The 23,140-nt window shown below is 43.8% G+C and overlaps 1 protein-coding gene across 1 annotated transcript in view; it reads left to right on the top strand.

Annotated features, from left to right (window-relative positions):
- Positions 1-22,678, top strand: part of STT3A (staurosporin and temperature sensitive 3-like A) — a 94,961-nt gene extending 72,283 nt beyond the window's left edge. Inside the window, exons 17-23 of the mRNA XM_087400121.1 lie at positions 1,296-1,439; positions 1,624-1,810; positions 2,008-2,105; positions 2,230-2,309; positions 10,564-10,657; positions 10,789-10,881; positions 22,075-22,678. Coding sequence (XP_087256247.1) covers positions 1,296-1,439; positions 1,624-1,810; positions 2,008-2,105; positions 2,230-2,309; positions 10,564-10,657; positions 10,789-10,881; positions 22,075-22,149 — 771 coding nt within the window. The 3' untranslated portion in view covers positions 22,150-22,678. The remainder of the gene's footprint in view (positions 1-1,295; positions 1,440-1,623; positions 1,811-2,007; positions 2,106-2,229; positions 2,310-10,563; positions 10,658-10,788; positions 10,882-22,074) is intronic.
- Positions 22,679-23,140: the final 462 nt, after the last annotated feature.

Here is a 23,140-nt window from a genome sequence, read left to right as displayed (position 1 = left end):
CTATGTCATCAGCGTATAGCAATATTTGTATCATAAGGTTGCCCAGTAATGATCCCTCGCCCCCTGGGCGGTCTATGAAGGATGTGATCTCATCGATATAAAGTCCGAAGAGAATCAGTGAGAGGGGGCAACCCTGCTCCACCCCAATCGTGCTCTCGACCCAATCTGACAGACCACTTGGGGCATGGACTATACCTCTGACTGACTCATATAGGCTCATCACACCCAAATCAGCTTCTATGGGATCTGCATCTCCTGTAATCTCCGTCTCTTGTAATCTCCGGATCATGTGGGATCGTGGGACATTGTCGAAGGCCTTCCGAAAGTCTACAAAGCATGTGTAGGCTTTCTTGTGTCTAGAACTCGCCTTCTCAATGATAGCTCTCAGGGTGAAGATGTGATCTAAAGTAGAGTGCTGTCTCCTAAATCCTGCCTGCTCTAGTCCCCGCTGCCCTCGTGCCTTTGGAGAGAGAGAGAGAGAGAGAGAGAGAGAGAAGGGGGGGGGGGGAGGGAGACTTTATTAAGAGCCTTGGAAGACCGAATGATCTATGAGACTGAGAACACCACATACAATATGCTGAAAGGATGTAGTCTCTGGGATTTACACCCAAGAGAAGTACAACATCAACACAAAAATCACTGGCACATCATGTTTGAGTCCATGGAGAGGACGGAAGCTGTGGGGTGGCATCACTATGGTGGTCCTCTGGAAGCTGGTGGAGTCGTCAAGTACATGGGAGACTACAAGGATGTATGGGGCTGTGATGGCATGATATCCATTATAGAGCATTGTAGGCGGTTGGTATGTGTGGTCCTTTGTGGTCTGCTAATCGTGACCCTATGTACAACAAGGGCCACTGCCACTACTATTGTCCGTGCATCTGGTTTGGTGAACATGGGGGAAGATCCCCGGAGCCTGGTCTGTGTAGACACGCGGTGGGTCTGTCGTATCTCATGCTCCAGGCCTCGGCTATGGCATCTCCCTAGGGTGTGCTGGTCCATGCCATCTGGCAGTAACTGAAGTAAATATGTGTGTAACTGAAGTAAATAGGCCTTCATGTGCTTTTTCATCTGAATCAGACATCTATTGTGCATCGCCTAGTTGATCAGATTTGTGTGTTTTTCACTGATTGAAGGACTGCATGTAGATGGTTTCTAACTATGGCTTGACCTGATAATTAATGTTTGTTGGATATTGCATGGTTTTCTAACTATGCCTTGTCCTGCTAATTAATGTTTTTTGGATATTGCATGTTTACTTATAAGATATCCTTTATTGTTTAACATTGTTTCAGGTTCACTGTGTATGGGCAGCAGCGGAGGCCTACTCTGCTCCCTCTATTGTTTTAACATCACATACTGGGGATGGTCTCCATGTATTCGATGATTTCAGAGAGGCATATGCTTGGCTGCGGCATAACACTGATGAGGACGACAAGGTTTTCTCACACGTTGCATCCTATACTTGCGCTCCTGATGTTATAGGTTTCTTGTTCTGTGACTTTGATTTCTTGTGAAGGGGAGAGAGAGAGAGAGAGATTATGTTTTCATCTGGACTTCTTTTTCCTCAATGGCAACTCTCTCTTGTTGAGAGCTCTGTTAATCTAATCGTTGACATTACAGGTGGCATCCTGGTGGGACTATGGGTACCAAACAACAGCAATGGCAAACAGAACTGTTATTGTAGACAATAATACATGGAATAACACTCATATTGCCACAGTAGGCACAGCCATGTCTTCCCCCGAGAAGCAAGCTTGGGATATTTTCCAGTCTTTAGATGTGAAATATGTGTTTGTTGTCTTTGGAGGTGTGTATTTAAAATCTTTTCTTGGATCATAGGCTTGCATCAATTTTATCTTACAGACTTTGATTCTATATGTTTTCCAACCTTCATCCAGCTGTGCTTTTTCTTGGCTGTAATGTTGAGATTTTTCTATGGAATGACTTTGATATGTTAAGCACTTGAGTTTTCCAAGGAAAGGCTTACTTTTGGTCCATTTGCAGGATTGGTTGGTTATCCAAGTGATGATATTAACAAGTTTCTGTGGATGGTTCGGATTGGAGGTGGAGTTTTTCCTCACATAAAGGAGCCAGATTACCTGGTAATCAGTCTAAAGATTTATTGTGCTCAGTACGGTGTTCTAATGTAACCTCACCCACACAGTCATTTCATGCATTGATACCGTTCATTTTAGACTTCTGCTTAGATCAGCAACCTTCGTGCAGAATAACGGCCAATACAGAATTGATGCGCAGGCTACTCCCACAATGTTGAACTGTCTTATGTACAAACTGTCATATTATCGGTAAGGTTTTATGCTTTTCCACAGAGATATGTGTGGAGGTGATGCTGTATGAGACCTTTTCAATTGCCTGGCAGAAATAATTTTTAATGATATTGTAATGGTGGGATGCCCTCAGTTTTCAAGGAATCAACAGTTTTATTTGTTTTCCACAGTTTTATTAAAGCATCAATGCTACAAGTATATGTTTCCCCAATCTACTTTTTGGCAGGTTGTAGGCTCTCTTTTTGTACTCAAATGTTCTTTTGCTAGCACTGCCTTGCAAGCGCAGTGCTCTACTGAGTTTTGCAAAAAAGTGTCCTCCCAATAGTTTTTGGACACCTCATGCCTCGGTTAACTACTTTCTGTTCTAGTCTTTCTCTCTCCTCCCCCCTCTCTCTCCCTCTCTCCACTTCCCCCAATCAACACATACTCTCTCTCTCTCTCTCTCTCTCTCTCTCTCTCTCTCCCCCCCCCACCCCAATCAACTCATCAACATTATCCTCCTCTATCAAGATACTCCAATGCTCCATAAAAGCTTAAAAATTCAAAAAAATGAAGACAGTCACACACGTATGCACACACACACACACACATAGTTTGCACATCACTTTGCATTTGCAAGCGGTTGCATTATAGCACTCTCAAACTTTCCAATGGTTCTACACACAGGCCTTCCATCGCAAGTGCTACAAAGTAATCATCCATTCATCTTCACAACCATTTGCATTTTGCAGAACAAAAGCAGTGGTCACGAGTACTTGTACTTGCTTGTTTTATTTAGCTGTCTGAAATGAAAACCCTGTTTATGCCTAATAACGATCCTCCAAGATCATCAAAGAGTTTTTTCACTTAGTGGTGATAACTATAGGCAGTGTACTTTCAGTAATCAAACAACAAGGCTGCCAGAGTGAATCATGATGATGATGTATACAGACGCGGTCACAGACAAGAATCTGGAAAGATTGCACCCCTTATATACCAGTCTATGTGTGTGTGCGCGCATGCGCGGGCGTGTGTTTGTTTTCTTACATTTCTAGTTTTGAGTAGTAGTTGTTCAACTTTGCACAGCTACTAATGCACATTCTTCTAAATGAAATATCTGCTAGTATGCGCATGCGCCTGCATGTGTGTGTCTCCCCCACGGAGCTGATCCCCATTGGAACCTCTATCTACTGAGACCCTCCTATCCACCCAAGTGGACCTGGTTCCTCAGACAGCATACAGAGGACCATCCGAGTGATAGCAGATCTATTGTACTTCCCATGGGTTTTTTATTTGTATTTGTCCTGGGTGCGAATGCCCGCTTAGTTGGCTCCATGCATTCATCTCATTGTATCTGGGTTTGTGAAACACTATTTACTACTATCTGTTCCTTCCGTCGAATTACGGGCAATCACAGGCGATGACATCGTATTTTTCCTCCCAGCCTCTCTCATGGATTGCATGCACACAAAGATACGTAATTACATTTCTTCATGCCTATCCACAAGCCCACAATTTCCTAGATGGTTCCCTCCTGCCACATGTCATCCTTTAGCTTGGTACACCATTTACCCCTCTCTTGGGGCACAATTAAAACATTTGCCCCTTGGCATTCTCACACATTTAGGTGCACCTAGGCCTGAGCACTCAGAACCACCTAGTCGATGCTAATACACCCTCACCTAGGACCTTGGCAGTTACTTCCCTTGACCATTTTATTTACGCACATAAAATATTACAAAAGTCAGTCATCTAAGGAAAAATGCCCACCGATCTTTCCGAGGTCATGCTATCTCGGCTAGAGCATAACATTCCTTCCCTCTTCAAGCATCAATGTCCTCGATGATGAAATCTGGGAATACTCTCCGTAACTGGTATACGGATTCCCGGGTAGCTTCTGATAGAGGTAGACCATGCCATGCAACCAACACCGTGGGTATCTTCCAACTGCGCACTTGCATTGTTCCTCGGTCGAGGATTCCTGTTGGTTTGTGTCTTGCATTATCCTCTATCTCCTGAAACAAAACAACACCTTCGATTAGTGAGTCACCTGTATGCAAAAATTTCTTCAAACGAGAAACATGAAATATTGGGTGCACCTTACACCCCTGCGGTAATTCTAATTTATAGGCTACCTTGCCTATTCTTCTTAGAATTAACCATGGTCCACCATATTGAGGTGATAACTTAGCACACTCTCCTGCACTCAAAGACTTAGAGTGCGAAGGAACTCTGAGAAAAAATTTTTCTCCTTCCTTAAATTCTCTAGCGGATCGGTTTTCATCCGCATACGCCTTAGCTCTATCCATATCTTGGCGGATGTTAGCTCTTACAAGTGCTAGCATCTCCCGCATCTGAACCACAAAGTTCGCGGCACTAGGCACTTTTTGAGGTATTCCAACTATAGTTGGGTTCGCTGGCCTATAACCATAGTTCAGTTCAAACGGACTGAACCCTGTAGAGGAATGTTTTCTATCATTGTAGGCAAACTCTAACAATGGCAACCACTTGTCCCATGTATGTTGCCTCAATGACACATATGCTCTAAGCATATCCTCTAAAATTTGGTGGATTCTTTCTGTCTGACCATCCGTTTCTGGATGATCCCCACTACTCATTCCCAACTCAGTCCTTAGTGTTTCAAATACCGCAGTCCAAAAATGACCGGTAAATTTGACATCTCTATCTGACACTATGGATTTGGGTAATCCATGCAGACGAAATATATGTCTAATAAACAAATCCGCCACTTGCGGGGCACTAACAGATTCTCTAGTTGAAATGAAGTGAGCCATCTTCGTAAGACGATCAACCACCACAAGGATAGAATCATATCCACCTTGTGTCGTAGGCAGCCCTACAATAAAGTCTATGGAAATGCTCTCCCACTTACCTAGTGGTATCTCCAAGGATTGTAAAAGTCCGGGTGGCTTCACCCGTTCTGCCTTACTTACCTGACACGAAAAACGTGTCACATATTCATGAATATGCTTTTTCATCTTTGGCCAAAAGAAATCTCGCTTCGCGAGATCATATGTCTTCTCGACTCCTAGATGTCCCGCACATGGGCTATCATGGCATTGTTGAATGACTCTGTGCTTGAGATCATTCTGATTAGGTACTACTACCTTGCCATTTCTTTTCAGCATACTATCTCTTATGGCATATCTTGCATAAGTTTGGCCTTTTCTGGATGCAAGGTTATCCTTTTCCCTGGGTTTTAACATATGAGCCTTAGGCCATAGGCTCTGGACAAACTCGTCCACCTTTTGAGTTTCTCTAATCTCGGCCATTAGAGCACTCTCTAACACCGTGAAACTCATGTTATGCATAATGCGTGACAACGCATCAGCAACTTTATTATCCTTCCCTCTTCGGTACCGAATTGTCAAATTAAACTCCTGCATGAGTTCTGCCCACCTAGCTTGGCGGCCTCTCAAGTCAGGTTGTTTACAAAAATGTTTCAGAGTATCATGATTAACATCCACATAAAACTCTGATCCATACAAATAATGTCTCCATGTTTTCAAAGCATGGACAACAACATACAACTCTAATTCATGAGTTGGCCAATTTCGTTGAGAGGGAGAAAGCTTCTTGCTTTCAAAGGCTATTGGCCTTTCCTCTTGGAGGAGAACTGCTCCTACCGCAATGCCACTTGCATCGGTTTCCAGGAACAACGGTTTCTGGGGATCAACTATTTTTAACACCGGTCCTGTGACCACAGCTTGTTTTATGGTGTTAAAACTTTCCTGTTGATTCTGTCCCCATATAAAAAGTACTTTATCTGAGGTCAGATCAGTCAATGGCGATACTATTTCGGAATATCCTTTGATATGCCTTCGATAAAATTGGACAAATCCCAAGAATGATCGCAAAGCGGTCAAACTTTGAGGGGTTGGCCAAGTTAGTATCGCAGCTACTTTCTTTGGATCCATTTCTACCCCCTCTGGAGTAATTATGAATCCTAAATATTCAAAGTCTTACCATACACAATATAGTTTTCTTTTTATTTACATAAAGACTGGCTTTCCTCAAAGTACTGAACACTATTCTTAAGTGTTCGTGATGCTCAGTAATACTTTTACTGAATACCAAAATATCGTCAATAAAATGTACTACAAACTTTTCGATATACGGACGTAGTAAATCGTTCATAAGCATGACGAATGTAGCTGGAGCATTGGTAAGTCCAAAGGGCATTACCAAAAACTCATGACCAAACCTGCTTCTAAAAGCGGTTTTATGCACATCCTCGGCTCTAATACGGATCTGATGGTAGCCACACTTAATATCTATCTTACTGAAAATTACGGCCCCATGTAATGCATCTAGCAAATCATCGATCCGAGGCATCGGATACCTGTGCTTAATAGTGATATTATTCAATGCTCTGTAATCTATACAGAGATGAAAAGTATCATCTTTCTTCTTCTTTAATATCACTGGTGAAGCAAAAGGTGAAAAGCTGGGTTGAATTTGCCCCAGCTTGAGGTATTCTTCCAGTTGTCTTCGCACCTCAGCTTCTTCTGTAAAGCTTAATCTAAAGGGGGTCTATTTACAGGTTCTGCTCCCGGGATAAGCTCAATTTTATGCTGAACGTTCCGCTCTGGAGGTAACCCATGAGGTAACTCATCCCTAAAACAATTAGAGAACTTCTCTGATATCTCCTTAGCCAACTCGGCCATATCCCCAGCTTGGGTAGCCTCAGTGCTAGCCGATGCATCATCAATCGACTCTACCGATGCTATACACAAACACAGAAACTCTTTCGGAGTCTTCTGAATTTCCATGGCTGAAATCAATGGTCCTCGAGGTAAATCCTTTTCACCTCGCAAAACATATTCTACCCCGTTCATCTTGAACTGGTAAATATGCTTTTTCGAATCAATGGCTGGATTTTTCCAAAAATGCCAAGCCATGCCTAGGGCTATATCTGCGTGAGCAAGCCTGGTCAACTCAAAGTCCAGCTTCTCAACATAGTCCTGTATTCGAAGTTCCAACTGGGTAACCCTCTGGTCCCATACTTCAGTTGAACTTTTGTCCGCCATCTTGACCATATAAGCATAGTCAGACGGACTAGTTTTTAACTTGAGTCTCTTAATAAGCTTCGAGTTAATTACATTGTGCATTGACGCTGAGTCAAACAACACAATCACATCATGATTGGCTACTTGCCCTTTCATTTTAATGAACTCGAGCTCATCGAAAACCGTATACTTCGTTGTTGTGGGTTTTGAAAGGATGTTATCAGGTGCACCGCTTACTAACTTAGTAACAGACACACTTAACAACACAGGTACTAACCTCTGAGAAGGTCCCGCCAATTGCATCTGCATATGTTCCGCATTGGGACTCTCCTGCATTTCCACGTCGCATTCAGATATTATCATATTGGCCGTGCGACGGTCTTTGTTTAGTGGGCAATCTTTCCACTGATGTCGCTGAAGGCAGCCGAAGCACAATCCTTCTTTTTGCTCAGGGGTCAATGAGGACTTTGATCAAGCTCGGGCTGCCATTGGAGTTACTTTTCTTTTCACCCCAACGGTGGTACTTGTCTTTGCTTGTCCCTCAACCGGCTTCACCTGCTTGGTTTGGCCACTTGGCTGCGAGACACTTGTCTTTGAAGTCCATTTCCTCAGAAATCCCCCTTTTCTCGGGTACTCATCCTGAGTCCCTGCCTGCACAAACCCACTAGGTCTGCCTCTGGCATCCTCATAATTCAGGGCTACTGCAATAGATTCATCTAATGTAGTCACATATTTAGCCCGAACTTCCATTTTAATCTTGTCGTTCAGTCCATAGATATAGTCTTTCAACTATGTGGTCTGTTATTTTCATAACACATTCCCTGAACTTGTTAGTGTACTCTACCACCGACAAATTCCTCTGGCGAAAGTTTCTGTAAGCATCCCAAGCTCGGGACTCTTTGTCAGGTGGAAGAAAGTGTTTCTTAAATTCAGCCTTAAACCCTTCCCAGGTGGTAGGGGCAACTTGATCTTTCTGTTGTTTTATCCACCACCTATCCGCTGCCTCAATAAACAGGTGAGTGGTCTCGCGGATTTTCTTTAGATGAGATCTGATTTCACAAATGGCGAAGGCTTCTTCCCACTTGTGTAACCAAACCTCGATCACATCAGAACTGCGCTCGGTCATCCGACCAGCGTACTTTTCCGGTCTATAGTTGGCAATATTAGGTACCTTGACCTTCGCACGTTTTGATGAGTGTATACTGGGCTCTGGCTCTGTTGGAGCTTTGCCCTTTTCATTTTTTAGATGGTCTAGCCGACAAGGCTTGCACCATCTCTCTAATTTCATTTTGACCAGCATTCACTTGAAGCTGCTGGTTCATGATCTGTTGTAAGGCATCTTCTAATACAGAAATCCTACCCACCAGAGTAGGTGTTGTGTGATGGGACACTTGTTGTGTAGACCGCGCTCTAGATTCACCAGGATTTACCCTGGAATCTTGTCCCTTTGCCTCCATTCTTTCAAAAGGGAAAATAGATTTTTTTTTTTTCTCACTTCAAATTTCCCTCTGCTGTACAGGAATAAAATCGACTGCAAACTGGAAACTGAATATATAGAAGGAAAAAAGGATGCCCCGTGGAAGTTCCACATAACGCAGATATCCCGATTTCCTTTGCGTGATACCAAGCTACAAGCCTGTGGCTGTACGCGATTCTGCTCTCCTCTTGCTGAATTACATCTCGACCTAGTTGTACGTGATTGTACTTCGTCAAAAGCCTCTCGATGCAACCTCTGGCTTCCTCCGAAGCAGTTGTCTGCTCCTCAATGTAGATGTTGCTGCGCTGACGATTCCTTCCGTCACCTGCCTTCCGTCATCTGCTTACAAGAACCTTGCTCCTGCAATAGCTTATAAGCCTGCAGCTGTACCCGCTCCTGCTATCCTAGAACCCAAGGTGCAACTGAATTTCAGCGCGCTGCCAGGCTGAGTGCGATCTCCAAACAGTCACGCAGCTCATGCTTCACTGCGCATGTACCAAGCTTCTCCAATCTCCCTTGAGTCTTGATTGTGGCTTTATTAAAGAGCCTAAGATACGCTTCACAAAGCGTGCGACCACCAGATTTGAGTAGTACTTCAGCGGCGGCGGTGCAGCCCTCAAATTTGAAGCATAGTCCTCAGACTCAGAGGCTCAGACATTCAAACGCAGTACTTCAACTCGGTACCATGCGGATTTTAAAGACGGGCTGCTACAGTTTGACCACGATTCAGTCTGCTGAGATTCCTTCTCGTCAGCGGCTCTGATACCAAATGAAACACTATTTACTACTATCTGTTCCTTCCGTTGAATCACGGGCAATCACTGGCGATGACATCGTATTTTTCCTCCCAGCCTCTGTCATGGATTGCATGCACACAAAGATACGTAATTACATTCCTTCATGCCTATCCACAAGCCCACAATTCCCTAGATGGTTCCCTCCTGCCACATGTCATCATTTTAGACCTTTAGCTTGGTACACCATTTACCCCTCTCTTGGGGCACAATTAAAACATTTGCCCCTTGGCATTCTCACACATTTAGGTGCACCTAGGCCTGAGCACTCAAAACCACCTAGTCGATGCCAATACACCCTCACCTAGGACCTTGGCAGTTACTTCCTTTGACCATTTTATTTACGCACATAAAATATTACAAAAGTCGGTCATCTAAGGGAAAATGCCCACTGATCTTTCCGAGGTCATGCTATCTCGGCTAGAGCATAACAGTTTGTTTCAGTCTCATCGCCCCTTGGGACTCTCTCTCTCTCTCTCTCTCTCTCTCTCTCTCTCTCTCTCTCTGTGCCATCTCCTCCTCGTCTTTCCCTCCCCCTCTCTTGTTTCGGACATATTATTTTTTGCCACATTTGTGGTAATAACAGGGACAATATTGTTATTATCTTTTGGAGCGAAACTTTTTTATAGAGACCAGTTGGCCAGATAACGTTTGTGCCTGTTCCGTCTTATAAGTTGATCTTTTAACAAAGCTAGGTGATGAAAGGCATAGTGAGGATAGATTGCAGTGTACATGGCTATTCAGTTGGTGTACTTATCCTGTGTATTAATCCTAAACACAAACTTTGCCCTTGTTCTTGACCATATCTGATGAGTGCTCTGGGCTGTCCTCTGAGGAAGCATAGATGGATTGTCATTCTGTTATTATTATACAAAGGTAGATAATAAAAGCTTCATGTAATAGTCGAATGTCAATAGACATGTATTGAATTGAAAGTCATACATTCTTGTAAAGCGATTTTATGTAGCTCAAACTTCACAATATGGTATCAGGTTTGCTGAGTCATCTATGGATGGAAAAGGTTATGATCGAGTACGGAGAGCCGAGATTGGGAAAAAGAATTTCAAATTAACACACTTTGAAGAGGTGGGTGTGGGTGACATATCTGTAGTCCCAATGGTTTTTTATTTTGGTGAATACAGCTTATATGTAAATGTCCTCATATGCTCTTTTATTTCATGAAAAATATTTTATTTTATTTCCAAATGCGTTCTCAGGTTTTCACAACTCACCACTGGATGGTCCGCATTTACAAGTTGAAATCACCCAAAAATAGGATGCGAGGAAGGATTAAGAGGAAAGGGAAACTCGTAAGTTTCTCAAATGTAAATCTATGTTTGCTATCGTTAAAGGTGTACCACTCTTTTGTTTCCTCGGGTGATTTAATTACAGGAATTTAAATAATAAAGAGCCTAGAAGTAAAATGGAAAAGGGAATGACATTGTTTGTTTAAAGCTAGCCTGTGCAATGAATGCGTGTGCTTTTGCATGTATACCATATGCTCGTTCACAAACGCTTGCATGTATGCACTCACACACAAGCACACACGCTCTCTCGTGCGCACACACACCCACACCCCCACACCTGCACGTGTCTGTATAAATGTACACACGTGTTTGAATTACAGGTTTGCGATAAGCATGAGAACTTAACTGAACTTGGAAAGTCAGGTTTTAGCAGGCACAGGCACTGGAAATACTATTTAACCAACCAGATGATTTAGTGCTGCTGTGTTTCACCTTCACAATAGCCTTTCATCATTGATAATATTTGTGCTACTTGGTGTTCAATCAATGTGACGAGGGGGAACTGTTTGTTTTGCGTAAAGAGATCCCTTAAAACTCTCTGCCCAACTAGGAAAGACTCTTCAGTAGCCTAGCTTTGTTTGTTTTACCGCCTTGGGGTCTGCTTGGTACAAAGGGCAACCAAGCAACTGTCAGAAATGACCGTGAGCCTTGTGCTCCACCACTGCAGGAGTGTATGCAATATGCCACAAAAACTGATTGACAGTCCACATGTACAAATGAATTTTGATAGAGATGCTGAAAAGTTATTGATGTGTTCCTGCTGAAGGTGGATATCATCTTCATTGTCGTTGTCATCATCGTCATCCTCATCACCACCCTTGGTGGTGGGAGCAGCACCATCATTGTCACATCAACATGGGCATCGGCATTAGTATAGCTTTGACACGCCCCTCTAGCCTGGTAGGCTCTGTGCTCCCTAATGCCTCCTTAGAGTACACCTCTTTCTTGTCACCCATACCCTTAGCCAGGGCACTATTCTGTTCTATAGTCAGACTCACGTCTGCCTTCTCTCAGATGTCACCTCTGCCATCCCAGCCACTCTGCCCCTATCTTCTATCCCACTCAGCCCCCCTTCGTACCCTATCCATACCAGTCCCACCTGATACTAGGATCATTTTATTCATATCCTTGGTCAAGAGGTACTACAGCTCTGAAAGGTGATTGCTGCCATAGCGACAACGGTGAGCTGTGGGATAGCAGTGGAGGCACATATAGCCACCCTGCAGTCGGCTATCGTGGAGACTTCCAGATAGATAGACGTTGCGAAATGGGAGCCCGCAAAGGCCACCGTGTTGGCCACATTTTTGGAGCAGCAACAGAGAACTAGTAAGGCTCTCAAAATCAGAGTCTTGGGGATCCCTCACAACTGTGCCACTGCCATCGATGATATGACCAGATTTAGCCTCCACCCTAGGAGTCCCAGAGCATGGTATTGAGGACGCATAGGACGAGACCCCACTTGGAAGCGGCCTCTTATTATTCGATTTAGAGGCACTCATTCTCGCTTGGCAACCTCTGTTTCTCCCAAACCAAAATACACATTTTTGGTCTGTTTTTTCTAGAATCCATATGCCCTCAAGTTTTGACTCCATAAATATTAAATGGTCTAAAGTTAAAACTTGAGAAAGGAGAATGAAGCTTGAATTCAAATAAAATCGAAGAATGTGTTTGTGTTTAGAGTTTCGTTTTTACGTGTATTGACTTGTATTCCTCTTTGTTCACTCTAAACTTGAATTTAACATATCTGATTTGCCCCTATCCTTGTATATATTCAGTATCATTTTGAAACAAGGAGATTGGATGCTTGATTTTAAATAAATTTAAAGAATGTGTTTGTGCTTTGAATTTCCTTTTTAAGTGTCTTGACTTGTATTTCTCTTTGTTCACTCTAAAACTTGAATATAACATATCTTATTTGCTCCTATCCTTGTATATATTAAGTATCCATTCAAAACCTATCCGTTTTCTTTGAAAAGGAGAAATGAAACGAAACGAAACGAAACGACAAAACAAACGAAACATTTCTTGTGACACTGAGAGCGGGTACATGCCATGTATCACTTTTGGATTTTCGAGATGAATATCCTTGTGCTAGATATTGATCTAGATGAGGCAGAGATATCTGGAGTATCTACAAACAGGTGAGCTGTAGCATAGTTGCTAGCCGAAATAAAAACGGCAACAACGAAAACGACAGAAACGCGAGAAATGGAGTTTTTGGCCGAAACGGGGAAACGAGAAAGAGCAATATAGTACAATTTATGTGTAGAAATTAAATTTTTATACATAATACAACAGCACTATGAATATAGTGCTTAAAGAGGAGAGAGAGAGGGTAGAGGAGGACTCCTCAAGGAAGTCGGAGGGAGTATGAGGAGGAGGAGGAGAAGAGTAAGGAGAATTTGGCACCACCTCATCAATATTGGCAAGTTGTTCCATGAGGTCCTTGACCTTTGTCAGGTATGCATCCATAGAGTCACCTTCATTCATACTGACTTCCTGCAATTGCCTTCTTAAATATGCAACACTTGCCTCATTGCGAATCTGATAAAGAGAAGCCAATTTGTCCCAAGCATCCTTTGTTGTCCTTCTGCAAGACCGGATGTGTGGAATAATGATTCTCTTACATGATAAAGCAATATAGGAATGTGCATTTGCATCTCTTGCATCCCATCTTGATTGTTCCTGAGTTGGCTAGCAGGGGTGCTAGAGGATAAGGCATCAGGAGGAGTACCCTCTGCAGAGGGACCAGTAGTAGGGGCAGCCACTGGAGCATTGGCTGGCCTCAAATCAATCCCAGAAACATTATTCCAAAAATGCCTTGCAACAAGAATATCTTTCATGAGATAAGACCACATCGGATAGTTGGTGCCATCCAACTTATCATCTTCACGAAGGATGCCAAATAGATCATGATTTTTGCCAGCCATTGCAAATGGGATACCCTGAAAAGAAGAGACCTGTAAACCCAAATGCCTCAAGGCTATCACTGCAAAGAGCTGGCTGTCCAAAAAAATGACAGCAAATGTTCTACAAATTTCCAGCCCAAATCAAGGGGCAAATGCAAATTTGACCCAAATGTGACTGTGTCAGGCAATGTTCACTGCAAAAAACAGCAAATCTGGCAAAAGCCTCAAATTTAATGAGGGCAAATAGGCCAAAAAGAGGGCAAATACAGAAAAGCGCCAAATTTTACTGAGATTTTGCAAATGTGACCCAATGTATTGCAATCTGACCCAATGTCCTGCAAATGTGACTCAATATCCTGCAAAATCTGACCCAAATGTACTGCAATCAAACAAGAAATTGTAGATCAAATCCCAAAACTCCAGTGTTCTTGCAAGAAATTGCAACCAAAGGAGGTGAAAGGTATTGAAAACCCCAAAATTTGCCAATGTCTTGTATATAGCTTCGCACGTGCAAAACTTGTACGGAACTCCCGGAACAAGTACGAGCTGTACGGACAACTGTTCTGTACGGACGGTACAAATGCACTTGTACATATGTACGGAGTAGGTCCAATGTACGGCGTAAGTACAACGTATGGAGCAGGTATGATGTATGGCACAAGTACAACGTATAGAGAAAGTACGTAGTTGTACGGCGGCGCATGTATGGAGCATGTACGTGATTGTACGGAGCACAGGTACGAAGTGCACTGTACGGGGCACAGTGTACGGAGCAGAGTGTACGAGCTGTACAGAAGGTGTACGATGTTGGTAGCGTACAGATGTCCGTACAGTCGTACGGACTATACGGATGGGGGTACAGGGAGCAGGTGCAATCCAGGGGCTGGCGAACCAAGCTTTGATACCACTGTAGGATCGATAAACGAGAGAGTAAGCACAAGATTCAAGAGTCGATGGATATCAGCCGTCACGTCAACTAGAAAATGAAAAGAGAAGTACATGGTACTTGAAGGTAGACCCTAGGACTAAGTGTCCTAGGTGTCACATAGGACTAAATGTCCTATGTGGCATAAAAGGCACTAAAACACTAGAGTGCCTATAACTATGCCTGCAAGGCACATACTAGGGCCCATAGGGCATCATTAGAACTGGGAGAAAATGGCCTACAGACACCACTCTTTGGCACTCTTATGCACCCCATGGTATGACATTCCTCATGAACCACTCTCCTAGCTCCCTTGCTCCACTCCTTGCACACTATTCACTACCGATGGCGTCAAATACACATCATTGAAGGTCCCTAACGGCCGAGCGAAAGATCATGAGGAGCTACGCATTGAATAGATCACATATGGAATAAGTACTACGGCTCCCATCTTAATGGAGTCTTTTGCACCCGTTTCCTTCAGGCTTGGATCTCCCATGAGTTCGAAAAACTACATAATGATTATGATTGTGCTTGTCATGTCCAAGATCCATGTATCGGTGGTTGACACATAGGTTAGCCAGTTTGTAGAGCTCCGAGGACTCATAACTGATGGGTAGGCAGGCTTCCCGCCGAGAGCTCGGCTCGTCACATGCTTGCAAGACTTGGGTTATGGTCAGGAGATCACTTAGATAGTTATGGCACTCTATGAAAGAGTCTCAGGCAGGGTTCGGATGGCTACAAGGTGGACAACAAGATTAGGAGCACTATTGGGGTCAAATAGGTTTGTCTACCATCACCAACCGAGTTTGGCCTCCACATTGACACGCCTGGGACCTTAAATCTACAAAGAGTAGTTCACATTGGATGAATGACCAGTGGAGGTTGTTGCATCCTACACATACTTGGGGGGTCTTTTGTTTGGCCCAATTTTCACGATGCGACCAGACTGACTGAGTAGGGGATATGCGGCACTTGCTAGACTTAAGCGGTAGTGCTCTCACTCTCATTTCGAGGATCCTCGGACCGATTCTCTTTTCTTTGACTTCTTAGTTCGCCTAGTGGGCGTGTATGCTAGCTGTTGGAGACCTGACCTTATTAGAGGTGAGTTGGGCCCGAGTAGAGAGGCTCCAAGTTCTCTTATGGTCATGGAGTATAATTTTGGCTGAATTCGGGGCATCTCCACTATAGCTTGACGTAGCATTCCAGGTGATCATATACCTCTATCAAGTCAGGGATTATGTATCCTTGACCTTAGGCTGAATATAGACTACCATGGATGGCCTTATCCTCATCCATGACTTTAGCGGTTATGGGCAATCAAAGATCTTGATATGCACGTACGTGCGGATGGTTTGAGAGTCTGAGGCTCCACATGGACAAGTTACTCTTGTTTTAGTATAGCCTCGAGGTTAACTAGGTTATTCGAGATGATCTCCTACAACTATACACATTCAGGACTTGGTTAGCCCCTAGCGGAGGTTCTTGTAAAGCTCAGCTTCTACAGGGATCACTGCCTATGGATATAAGGGGAGGGCCTTATTGACCCATCAGACTACACACAGATCCACCTCCCCCATTCTTTAAGGCCTATCGATTGGGCAGTTTCATGTTTCATCAGAGTGACCAGTGGACAAGCAGAGATCATATCGAGAGAGGGTCGCATCTGCATAGGTGGTGGGTCTCTATTTTAATCTATTTGGCTTGACTTGGACGTCACATTTCAACCTGTTAGGGTTGTAAGTCGTGTGGAGCATCAGACCAAGACAATAGTCTAGAGTGTGCATTGTGGACATGGAGGGGTGGTGTTAGAGGTCAATGCTCCACCCTCTATTACCTTTCATTGTATCTTAGCTACTCACCTATAAGGGCCCCAAAATGAGAAGCCGTGAGCATGTTTCTAGGAGTTCTATTTGTAGTGGAGTTTGATTTCGTCCTGATTGGGTTGTGTATATGCATAGAGAGTACTTCACCTTAGGAGGGTTGCCGGTGGAGGTGGTTGCATCCTACACTTACTTGGGGGTCCTGTTTGCCGTCCCGATCTTCACGATGCAACCAGCACTAGAGGCTCGATTGATTTTTTCCTCTCTTTTCCCCTCTCTTTTTCCCTCTCTTTTCCTATCTTTTTTCCCCCATGTAAAGCTTCAATAGCCTGACATTGAGCAAGCATGTATAGACTTCTATCACTCTAATTCAAAGAATGCAGAAGTCCCATTGCTGCTATACGCCCTAGGTATCCCAATCGGCCCCCCAATGTTGAGTTCATAGATAAATGGGCAAAGTCAAAGATTGTTCTTTTACTTGCCAATAAAAGATCTTCGCTTAAGAGGCAGGCTTAAGAGGTAGGCACTAGCCGAGATTGCCAGGAGAGAGGGAGGTCAACCACCAAGGGGCCAGCCCTACACCACTGATAAGCATGAGCAGAAGAAAGCAATGAAGGCAACGAAGGTGGACCCTAGTTTGGAGCATGTGGAGGCACGAAAGATCCAAATGGAGCAATATGGAAACGTGCATTTTGGAGCAGGCGGTGTTGAATCATGGGAGGCCTAAATTATAAGTATCGATCTCAATACCCTATTATGCACGAAACGTTTTTACAACGCGTTTCGAAACTCCTCACCTACTATGCGACCAGCAAGCATGTATGGAAGCCCTTGTTGGGGGCCAGACCTATGAGAGATAGAGTGGGCTCGAGTTGAGAGGCTTCAGGTTCTCATGCTTTCATAGATGATTTGCAGTATGGTTTTAGTCCCACTTCAAATAGTCGTGGTTGATTTTGGACCATCCCCAATACACTTTGAATGCATTAGATAGTATGGCTGTTGTACCCCAAGGCGATGTAGCCTTGCACCACAAGGCATGAATAAACGTGTCCAGCTGCTGGTGGATGACCTCGAAGTGCCAAAAATGGAAAAGCAGCAAAAATATGCCTCAAAATGTTGAGCTGAATGAACTTGAATAAAAAACCAGCAAGTATATGCCCTGAAATGTAGAACTGAGTGCTGCGGTAGGTTTGGGCTCCTCAGAACAGCTCACCAAAGCACTCTGAAGTGTAAAAACAGGCTGTCCATGTGGAAGGAAGCTCCCTAGAACAATTCGAAATGAAGTATCAGGCCTCCACAACGCAAACCGACTATTGTTGGCTAAGAGCAGCTCATATGCAGGCGCCACTTGAAGAAGATGCTGACCAGCAGTGAAAACCCTAAAAACAGGAAGGAAACAGCTTTGAATCAGCTCGTATGCAAGCGCCACTTGAAGAAGATGCCGACTAGTAGCACATGTGCACACGCCTCTTGAAAAACGAGCAGAAATGGTCACAAAAAGATGCAAAAGAGAGGTGAAATGAGGGCAACAAGGATGGCGCTGTGCAGAAACCCTAAACGGGTAGAAGCTAGTTGTGCGGAGATGGAAATGAGGCTAAATCTGAGGCGGAAATGAGTAGAGCTGAGGCGGCTGCAGGAAGAAGGGCTTAAGCAGAATTAGGGTTTTGGGTTAGGGTTAGGTCTGGGATGATGTGGCAGGGCAGCTATGGCAGGGTGAATCTGCTCTGATACCATGTCAGAAACATGGTGTGAGTGAGAGATAGAGATAGGCTAGGGAGTGAAGAAGTGGTATATAAATGTTCAATCCATGAAGGCTTTCATTCATCCATCATAATTAAATGAGACAAGTGAAGTACAAGCCTTACAGGCTACACACGCACATACTTGCTCCAAGTGCATATGGGATAAGTCCGATAGTGGTACGTGGCACTCACACATGACTCACACTAGTACTAGATCTCCTAGTATTACACATCACATCAACACATTACATCTCACACACTCTTTGGCTATGATATCTCCAACAAGATTACAGTTGAGGGCTTCATTGATCCACTAGGACACAGATCCGCCTCCCCACTCCTTGAAGATTTTGATTGGACAGTTCCACGTTTCATCATTCCACCTCCGTATTGAGGGTGGTTGGGCAGAGGGCCTACGCAGAGAGGGTCACATCTACACTCCTTGCGATCATCGAGGCTTCACTTTCAGATGCTCCATGTACTATGAGATTAAAGTGGATGGTTTCAAATACCTATCCAGCCTCCTCTCCTACCTAGATCAGAGATGCTTGACAACCTTCAGTCATGAGGCTATCTGACATAGGGAGTCGTTGCCCCGGACACGTAGGCGAGGTTAGGGTACATAGGCAAACTCCTCTGACAGCATGATACACTGAGTTCTTTAGCTAAATAGCACCGACCAACAGGACTTTCGGAGATGGAGGAACCGAGGACCCGAGCCAGAGCTATCGGACTTAGGCACATATCATATTAGGGGACCTTCCGTCCATGCTCACTAGACCAGAGACACGATCCTCTTTTTCCCCCTTTCTTCAAACCACTGCAGCTCATAAAAAATGAGCTCCAGTAGTTTGAAAAAAGGGGGAAAAATAGGTCTATTTGCAACTCTCAAGGGACTGGTGTGGGTAGTCTTGAGGTTGCCACCTAGATGGCGGATTGGTAGTGAACCGATGTGACCAACTAGTATTTAGCCTAGTTGTTGAACTTCTCTCCTAATCAGTTGGATTGGCTGGACCATATGTGGCCTTTTGCATGGGTTATCCACCACTCCATAGGTTGGCTATGGCAAGCCCTAATTGGGCTGCTTATAGTCCTATGTGTGTGGCCCACCCACGTTCTTGCATGTGGGAATCCCAAGGGTAATTATGGCTGTGTTAGGTGGCTCAATGTGTGTCAGGACACCCTCTACCAAAAACTGTTGATGGCATTGACCTCCAATGTCAACTCAACTGTTAGAAGAGATGATGCTGACCATAGGATAAAAAATCTGGTTTCCTCAACATCTTCTAATGGATTAGAAAGCACACAAAAGAATGGACAGGGCTGGAAATAACGAAGACTGAAGCACAACCAAATAGAACTGTAGTAGAATTAAGGAAACATTTGAGTAAAAATGTATGACTAGGAAACTTGTTAGCATAGTTGCCAGCCGAAACGGAAACAACAGAAACGCCAGAAACGGAGTTTTCGGCCCGAGCCGAAATGGGGAAACGAGAAACAGCGATATAGTACAATTTATGTATAAAAATTAAACATAATACAATTATGAATATAGTGCTTAAAGAGGAGAGAGAGAGGGTAGAGGAGGACTCCTCAAGGAGGTCGGAGGGAGTATGAGAAGTAGGAGGAGGTGAGTGAGGGTAAAGAGAGGACTCCTCAAGGAGGTTGGAGGGAGTAGTAGGAGTAGGAGGAGGAGGAGAGTGAAGAGGGTAGAGGGGAGTAGAGGGTATTGGAGAGGGTAAAAGAGAGGGGAGGGTGGAGGAGAGGTAGGAGAGTGGAGGGTGGAGGAGAGTAGGAGAGTAGGATAGAGGAGGGTAGAGGAGAGTGGAGGGTAGAGCAGGCTGCAGCAGGTAGAGGGTAGAGGCAGCAGGCCCAAAAAACCGCAATTAGGGTTTTTCAAAAAAGCAGGGAAACAAAAATGCTGTTTCGTCCGTTTTCATTTCCCAGCCGTTTCAGTTTCCGTTTCTGACGGCCGAAACGCCGTTTCTTGCAACTATGCCTGTTAGACTGCTTGCAGAGTCAATATGACTAGCTTTAATGTAACTAGCCACATGTGGTTTAATGGAACTCTTCGTTTCTCTTGTCAATGGAAAAGAGAAGGTTTGGTTGGTAGGTGCGCATAAAGCTTGCTGATGCTCAGTCGACCGCATTGACAGGTACGATTGCCATGGAGAAATGTTAAGCTTGCCCCTAGAAATCGTGCTCTGATACAAAGTGACAGATAACATTGCCATGGAGCAGAACAGCAGGCTGCAGTAACAAGAAAGTTTACTATCCTAAATGGAGAATAAGAATAGGGTCACCTGTGCCAAAGAAAAGCCTTACCCATCCAGGACCAATTGAAGATTTCAGTATCTCTGGCAGATTAGAAGCCGAGTTGGAGAGAGAAAGTAGTTTCCAGGATGTCCTACAAATGCCAACAGATAGTTCTATTGTAACTAAACCTACTTTGAATCTCATTTGAACCTAATATGTAGTGCATGGCATCCACCTTATTAAACTGCAAAATAATCCTTTCTAGTAGTTGCATTTTTTCGAGAGCTACCTCTGTATTACTCAAAGTCTAGAGATTGTCAATTGGGAGGTAACATAGTCAAAGTCTAGAGATTGTTGATATGGAGGTAATACTGATGAGGTTCTAGTAAAGTTGATGTTGATACTGTGCATCGCTACTTGCCTCATGGGCCTACTAACCAATGGAACATCCATCTCTGTGAAAAAGATGTCCTGGACTGGATGTCCAAAGCTACTAAAGCTGACCTCTCCATTCAGTGCTCCTATCTGGAGTGCACAGGGTGATGGTACTGATTTATTTGGTGAAGGAATTTAACTCTCTTATGGAGTTCTATCCTATCTGCTTGTGCGTACCAGCTCTGCCATGAAGGTTTGTGAGGGATTGTCATGTCCTGGCTAATGCTGGGACAGTGTCCTAACCCAGCCGGCAAAGTAAGTATGAAGGGCCGACTGCAAGTAGCAAATCTACTTGTCCTGGCTGTATACTGGTTGCGATTCTAATCCACCCTGCAAATTGAGTATGAATGGCCAACTGTGCTAGAAAAGGAGAAAGCCTACATTCAAAGGATCACCAGCTGCTTGTCCACCTACGTGATCTGCTTGTCATACCTTTCAAATTCACATCAACGTCTTGAGCAAGCTCGCCATAAAGGGCGAAACTGGTTGTATGAGAAAGGCTGAAAGTGCAGAGCAGAAATCTATTTGCTTAATAAAATCTGGATTATATGGACAAATGGGGATCCCAATTGAGATTAGTCAAGAAAGCGTCAGGTGGGCATATTCACATTAGTACTAAGAATACCTGATTGATCAATATCTCATCTCTTTCTGTGTGTCTGGTAAAGAAAACATGATGTGCATAAATGATCGTTAGATTTCAATGTTAAGAATCTCTTGCTGTATGTCCCTGTGGAGCACTCGGGGAATATTGAATATTGAATGGGGAGCCCCGTTCTGTGGAGAGAAAATCCCTCTCAAAACTGATATTTTCATTTCTGGCTTTCCATTGTAACTTCAACTGTTAACTGATCAATCCCTCTCAATTGTCGTTCATTTGTGGCTTTGGTAATAACTTTGACCTTGTAAGTGATGATTTTTGAAATACTACTTTGGTCAATGTACTCCCTCAGGCACTGTGCATGCATTAGGAAATTCACAGTAAACTTCAAACTTTGAATTTTGATGGTCAGCGTACTCACTCAGGCACGCGTGCATGCATTTGGTAATGCACAGTTGCCCCGTGGCCTAACTGGGTTCATCTGTGTTGTTTTCTAAATATGCAGGCCCCTAAAGTTTCAAAGGTGTCAAGAAGTAGAAGCAGACCCAGGCGGAATCCTTTTGTCAATATGCTGCTGTAGTAATTGTTTATTTTATACCAAGCTTCTGATAGCTGAGAAGGGCTTTAGTGTAATGGGATTCCGGCAGTGGGATGCCTTAAGCAAATCCCATATCTTTAAGCCTAGCAATGTAAAATACAGGTTGGGAGGATGTTTTGCCACCTTAAATTGAAGGTGGTGGGAAACTAGAGGTGCCCTTCATAAACACATTCTCTCTAGGACATGATGGCAATAGGGCATGTGATTGCCATCAGTATTGACCATGATACCAGTTTAAGCAGGACGTTCAAGCTATCGAGTACACAATGCTTGGTTCTTGTGGTAAAGAGTCTTCTGTCTCTGCGCCCTTGGTTTTTTGATAGCATCTGCAGAGCTGTTACAAGCCAGTAAATTGTTTGCAGAGATTAGACGAGATAGTTGCGCGGCAAGCCTGAACTCTGGCCTACAATTTTTCATGGTAAGGATTTGGCCTGCCGCATGTTTTATAAAGTTCAGAGCAGTGAAACAGTTTCTTTAATGAAAGTGGAAAGAATGAAGTTATGTGTTTGGATGTGCGGCCTTAATTTGTACATTTTTGGATATCTCATCTTGTTGACAATGCTGTACATTTTTGGATGTCTCATCTTGTTGACAATGCTGTACATTGCCGTTAATTTGCTTGAATACAATATCTGAGAGTTCTATCAGCAGGTTCATTGGTTTGAGGTCTGCCAAAATTCTTATTTGGATCATATGTGGACAATAAATCACATCCTATTAGAGTGTCGTGGCACGACAATGAATCTGGCTTCAGACAGACACTTACCAAGTCCATTGGTATTTTACCGAGCTTTCATGTTTTTCCCTTGATTTCCGACAAATGAAAGTATTAAGCTTTCTCGAGTAGATAAATCCCAACCTGGGGTTTTCTCCAACTCAATTTCCAAGTGATTCTTAATTTGCCCGTCTTACCCATCTTTTTGGTCAACATGCTGTATACTTCAAGGGAAAGTCAGCCGTGATTTGGGGGCTC

Source organism: Dipteris shenzhenensis, chromosome 3, assembly GCF_047967505.1.
Source record: "Dipteris shenzhenensis isolate YYH24624 ecotype China chromosome 3, Dip_SZ_1.0, whole genome shotgun sequence".
NCBI lineage: Eukaryota > Viridiplantae > Streptophyta > Polypodiopsida > Gleicheniales > Dipteridaceae > Dipteris > Dipteris shenzhenensis.
The sequence above is the reverse complement of the archived record's forward strand: the minus strand, read 5'-3'. Positions and strand labels throughout refer to the sequence as shown.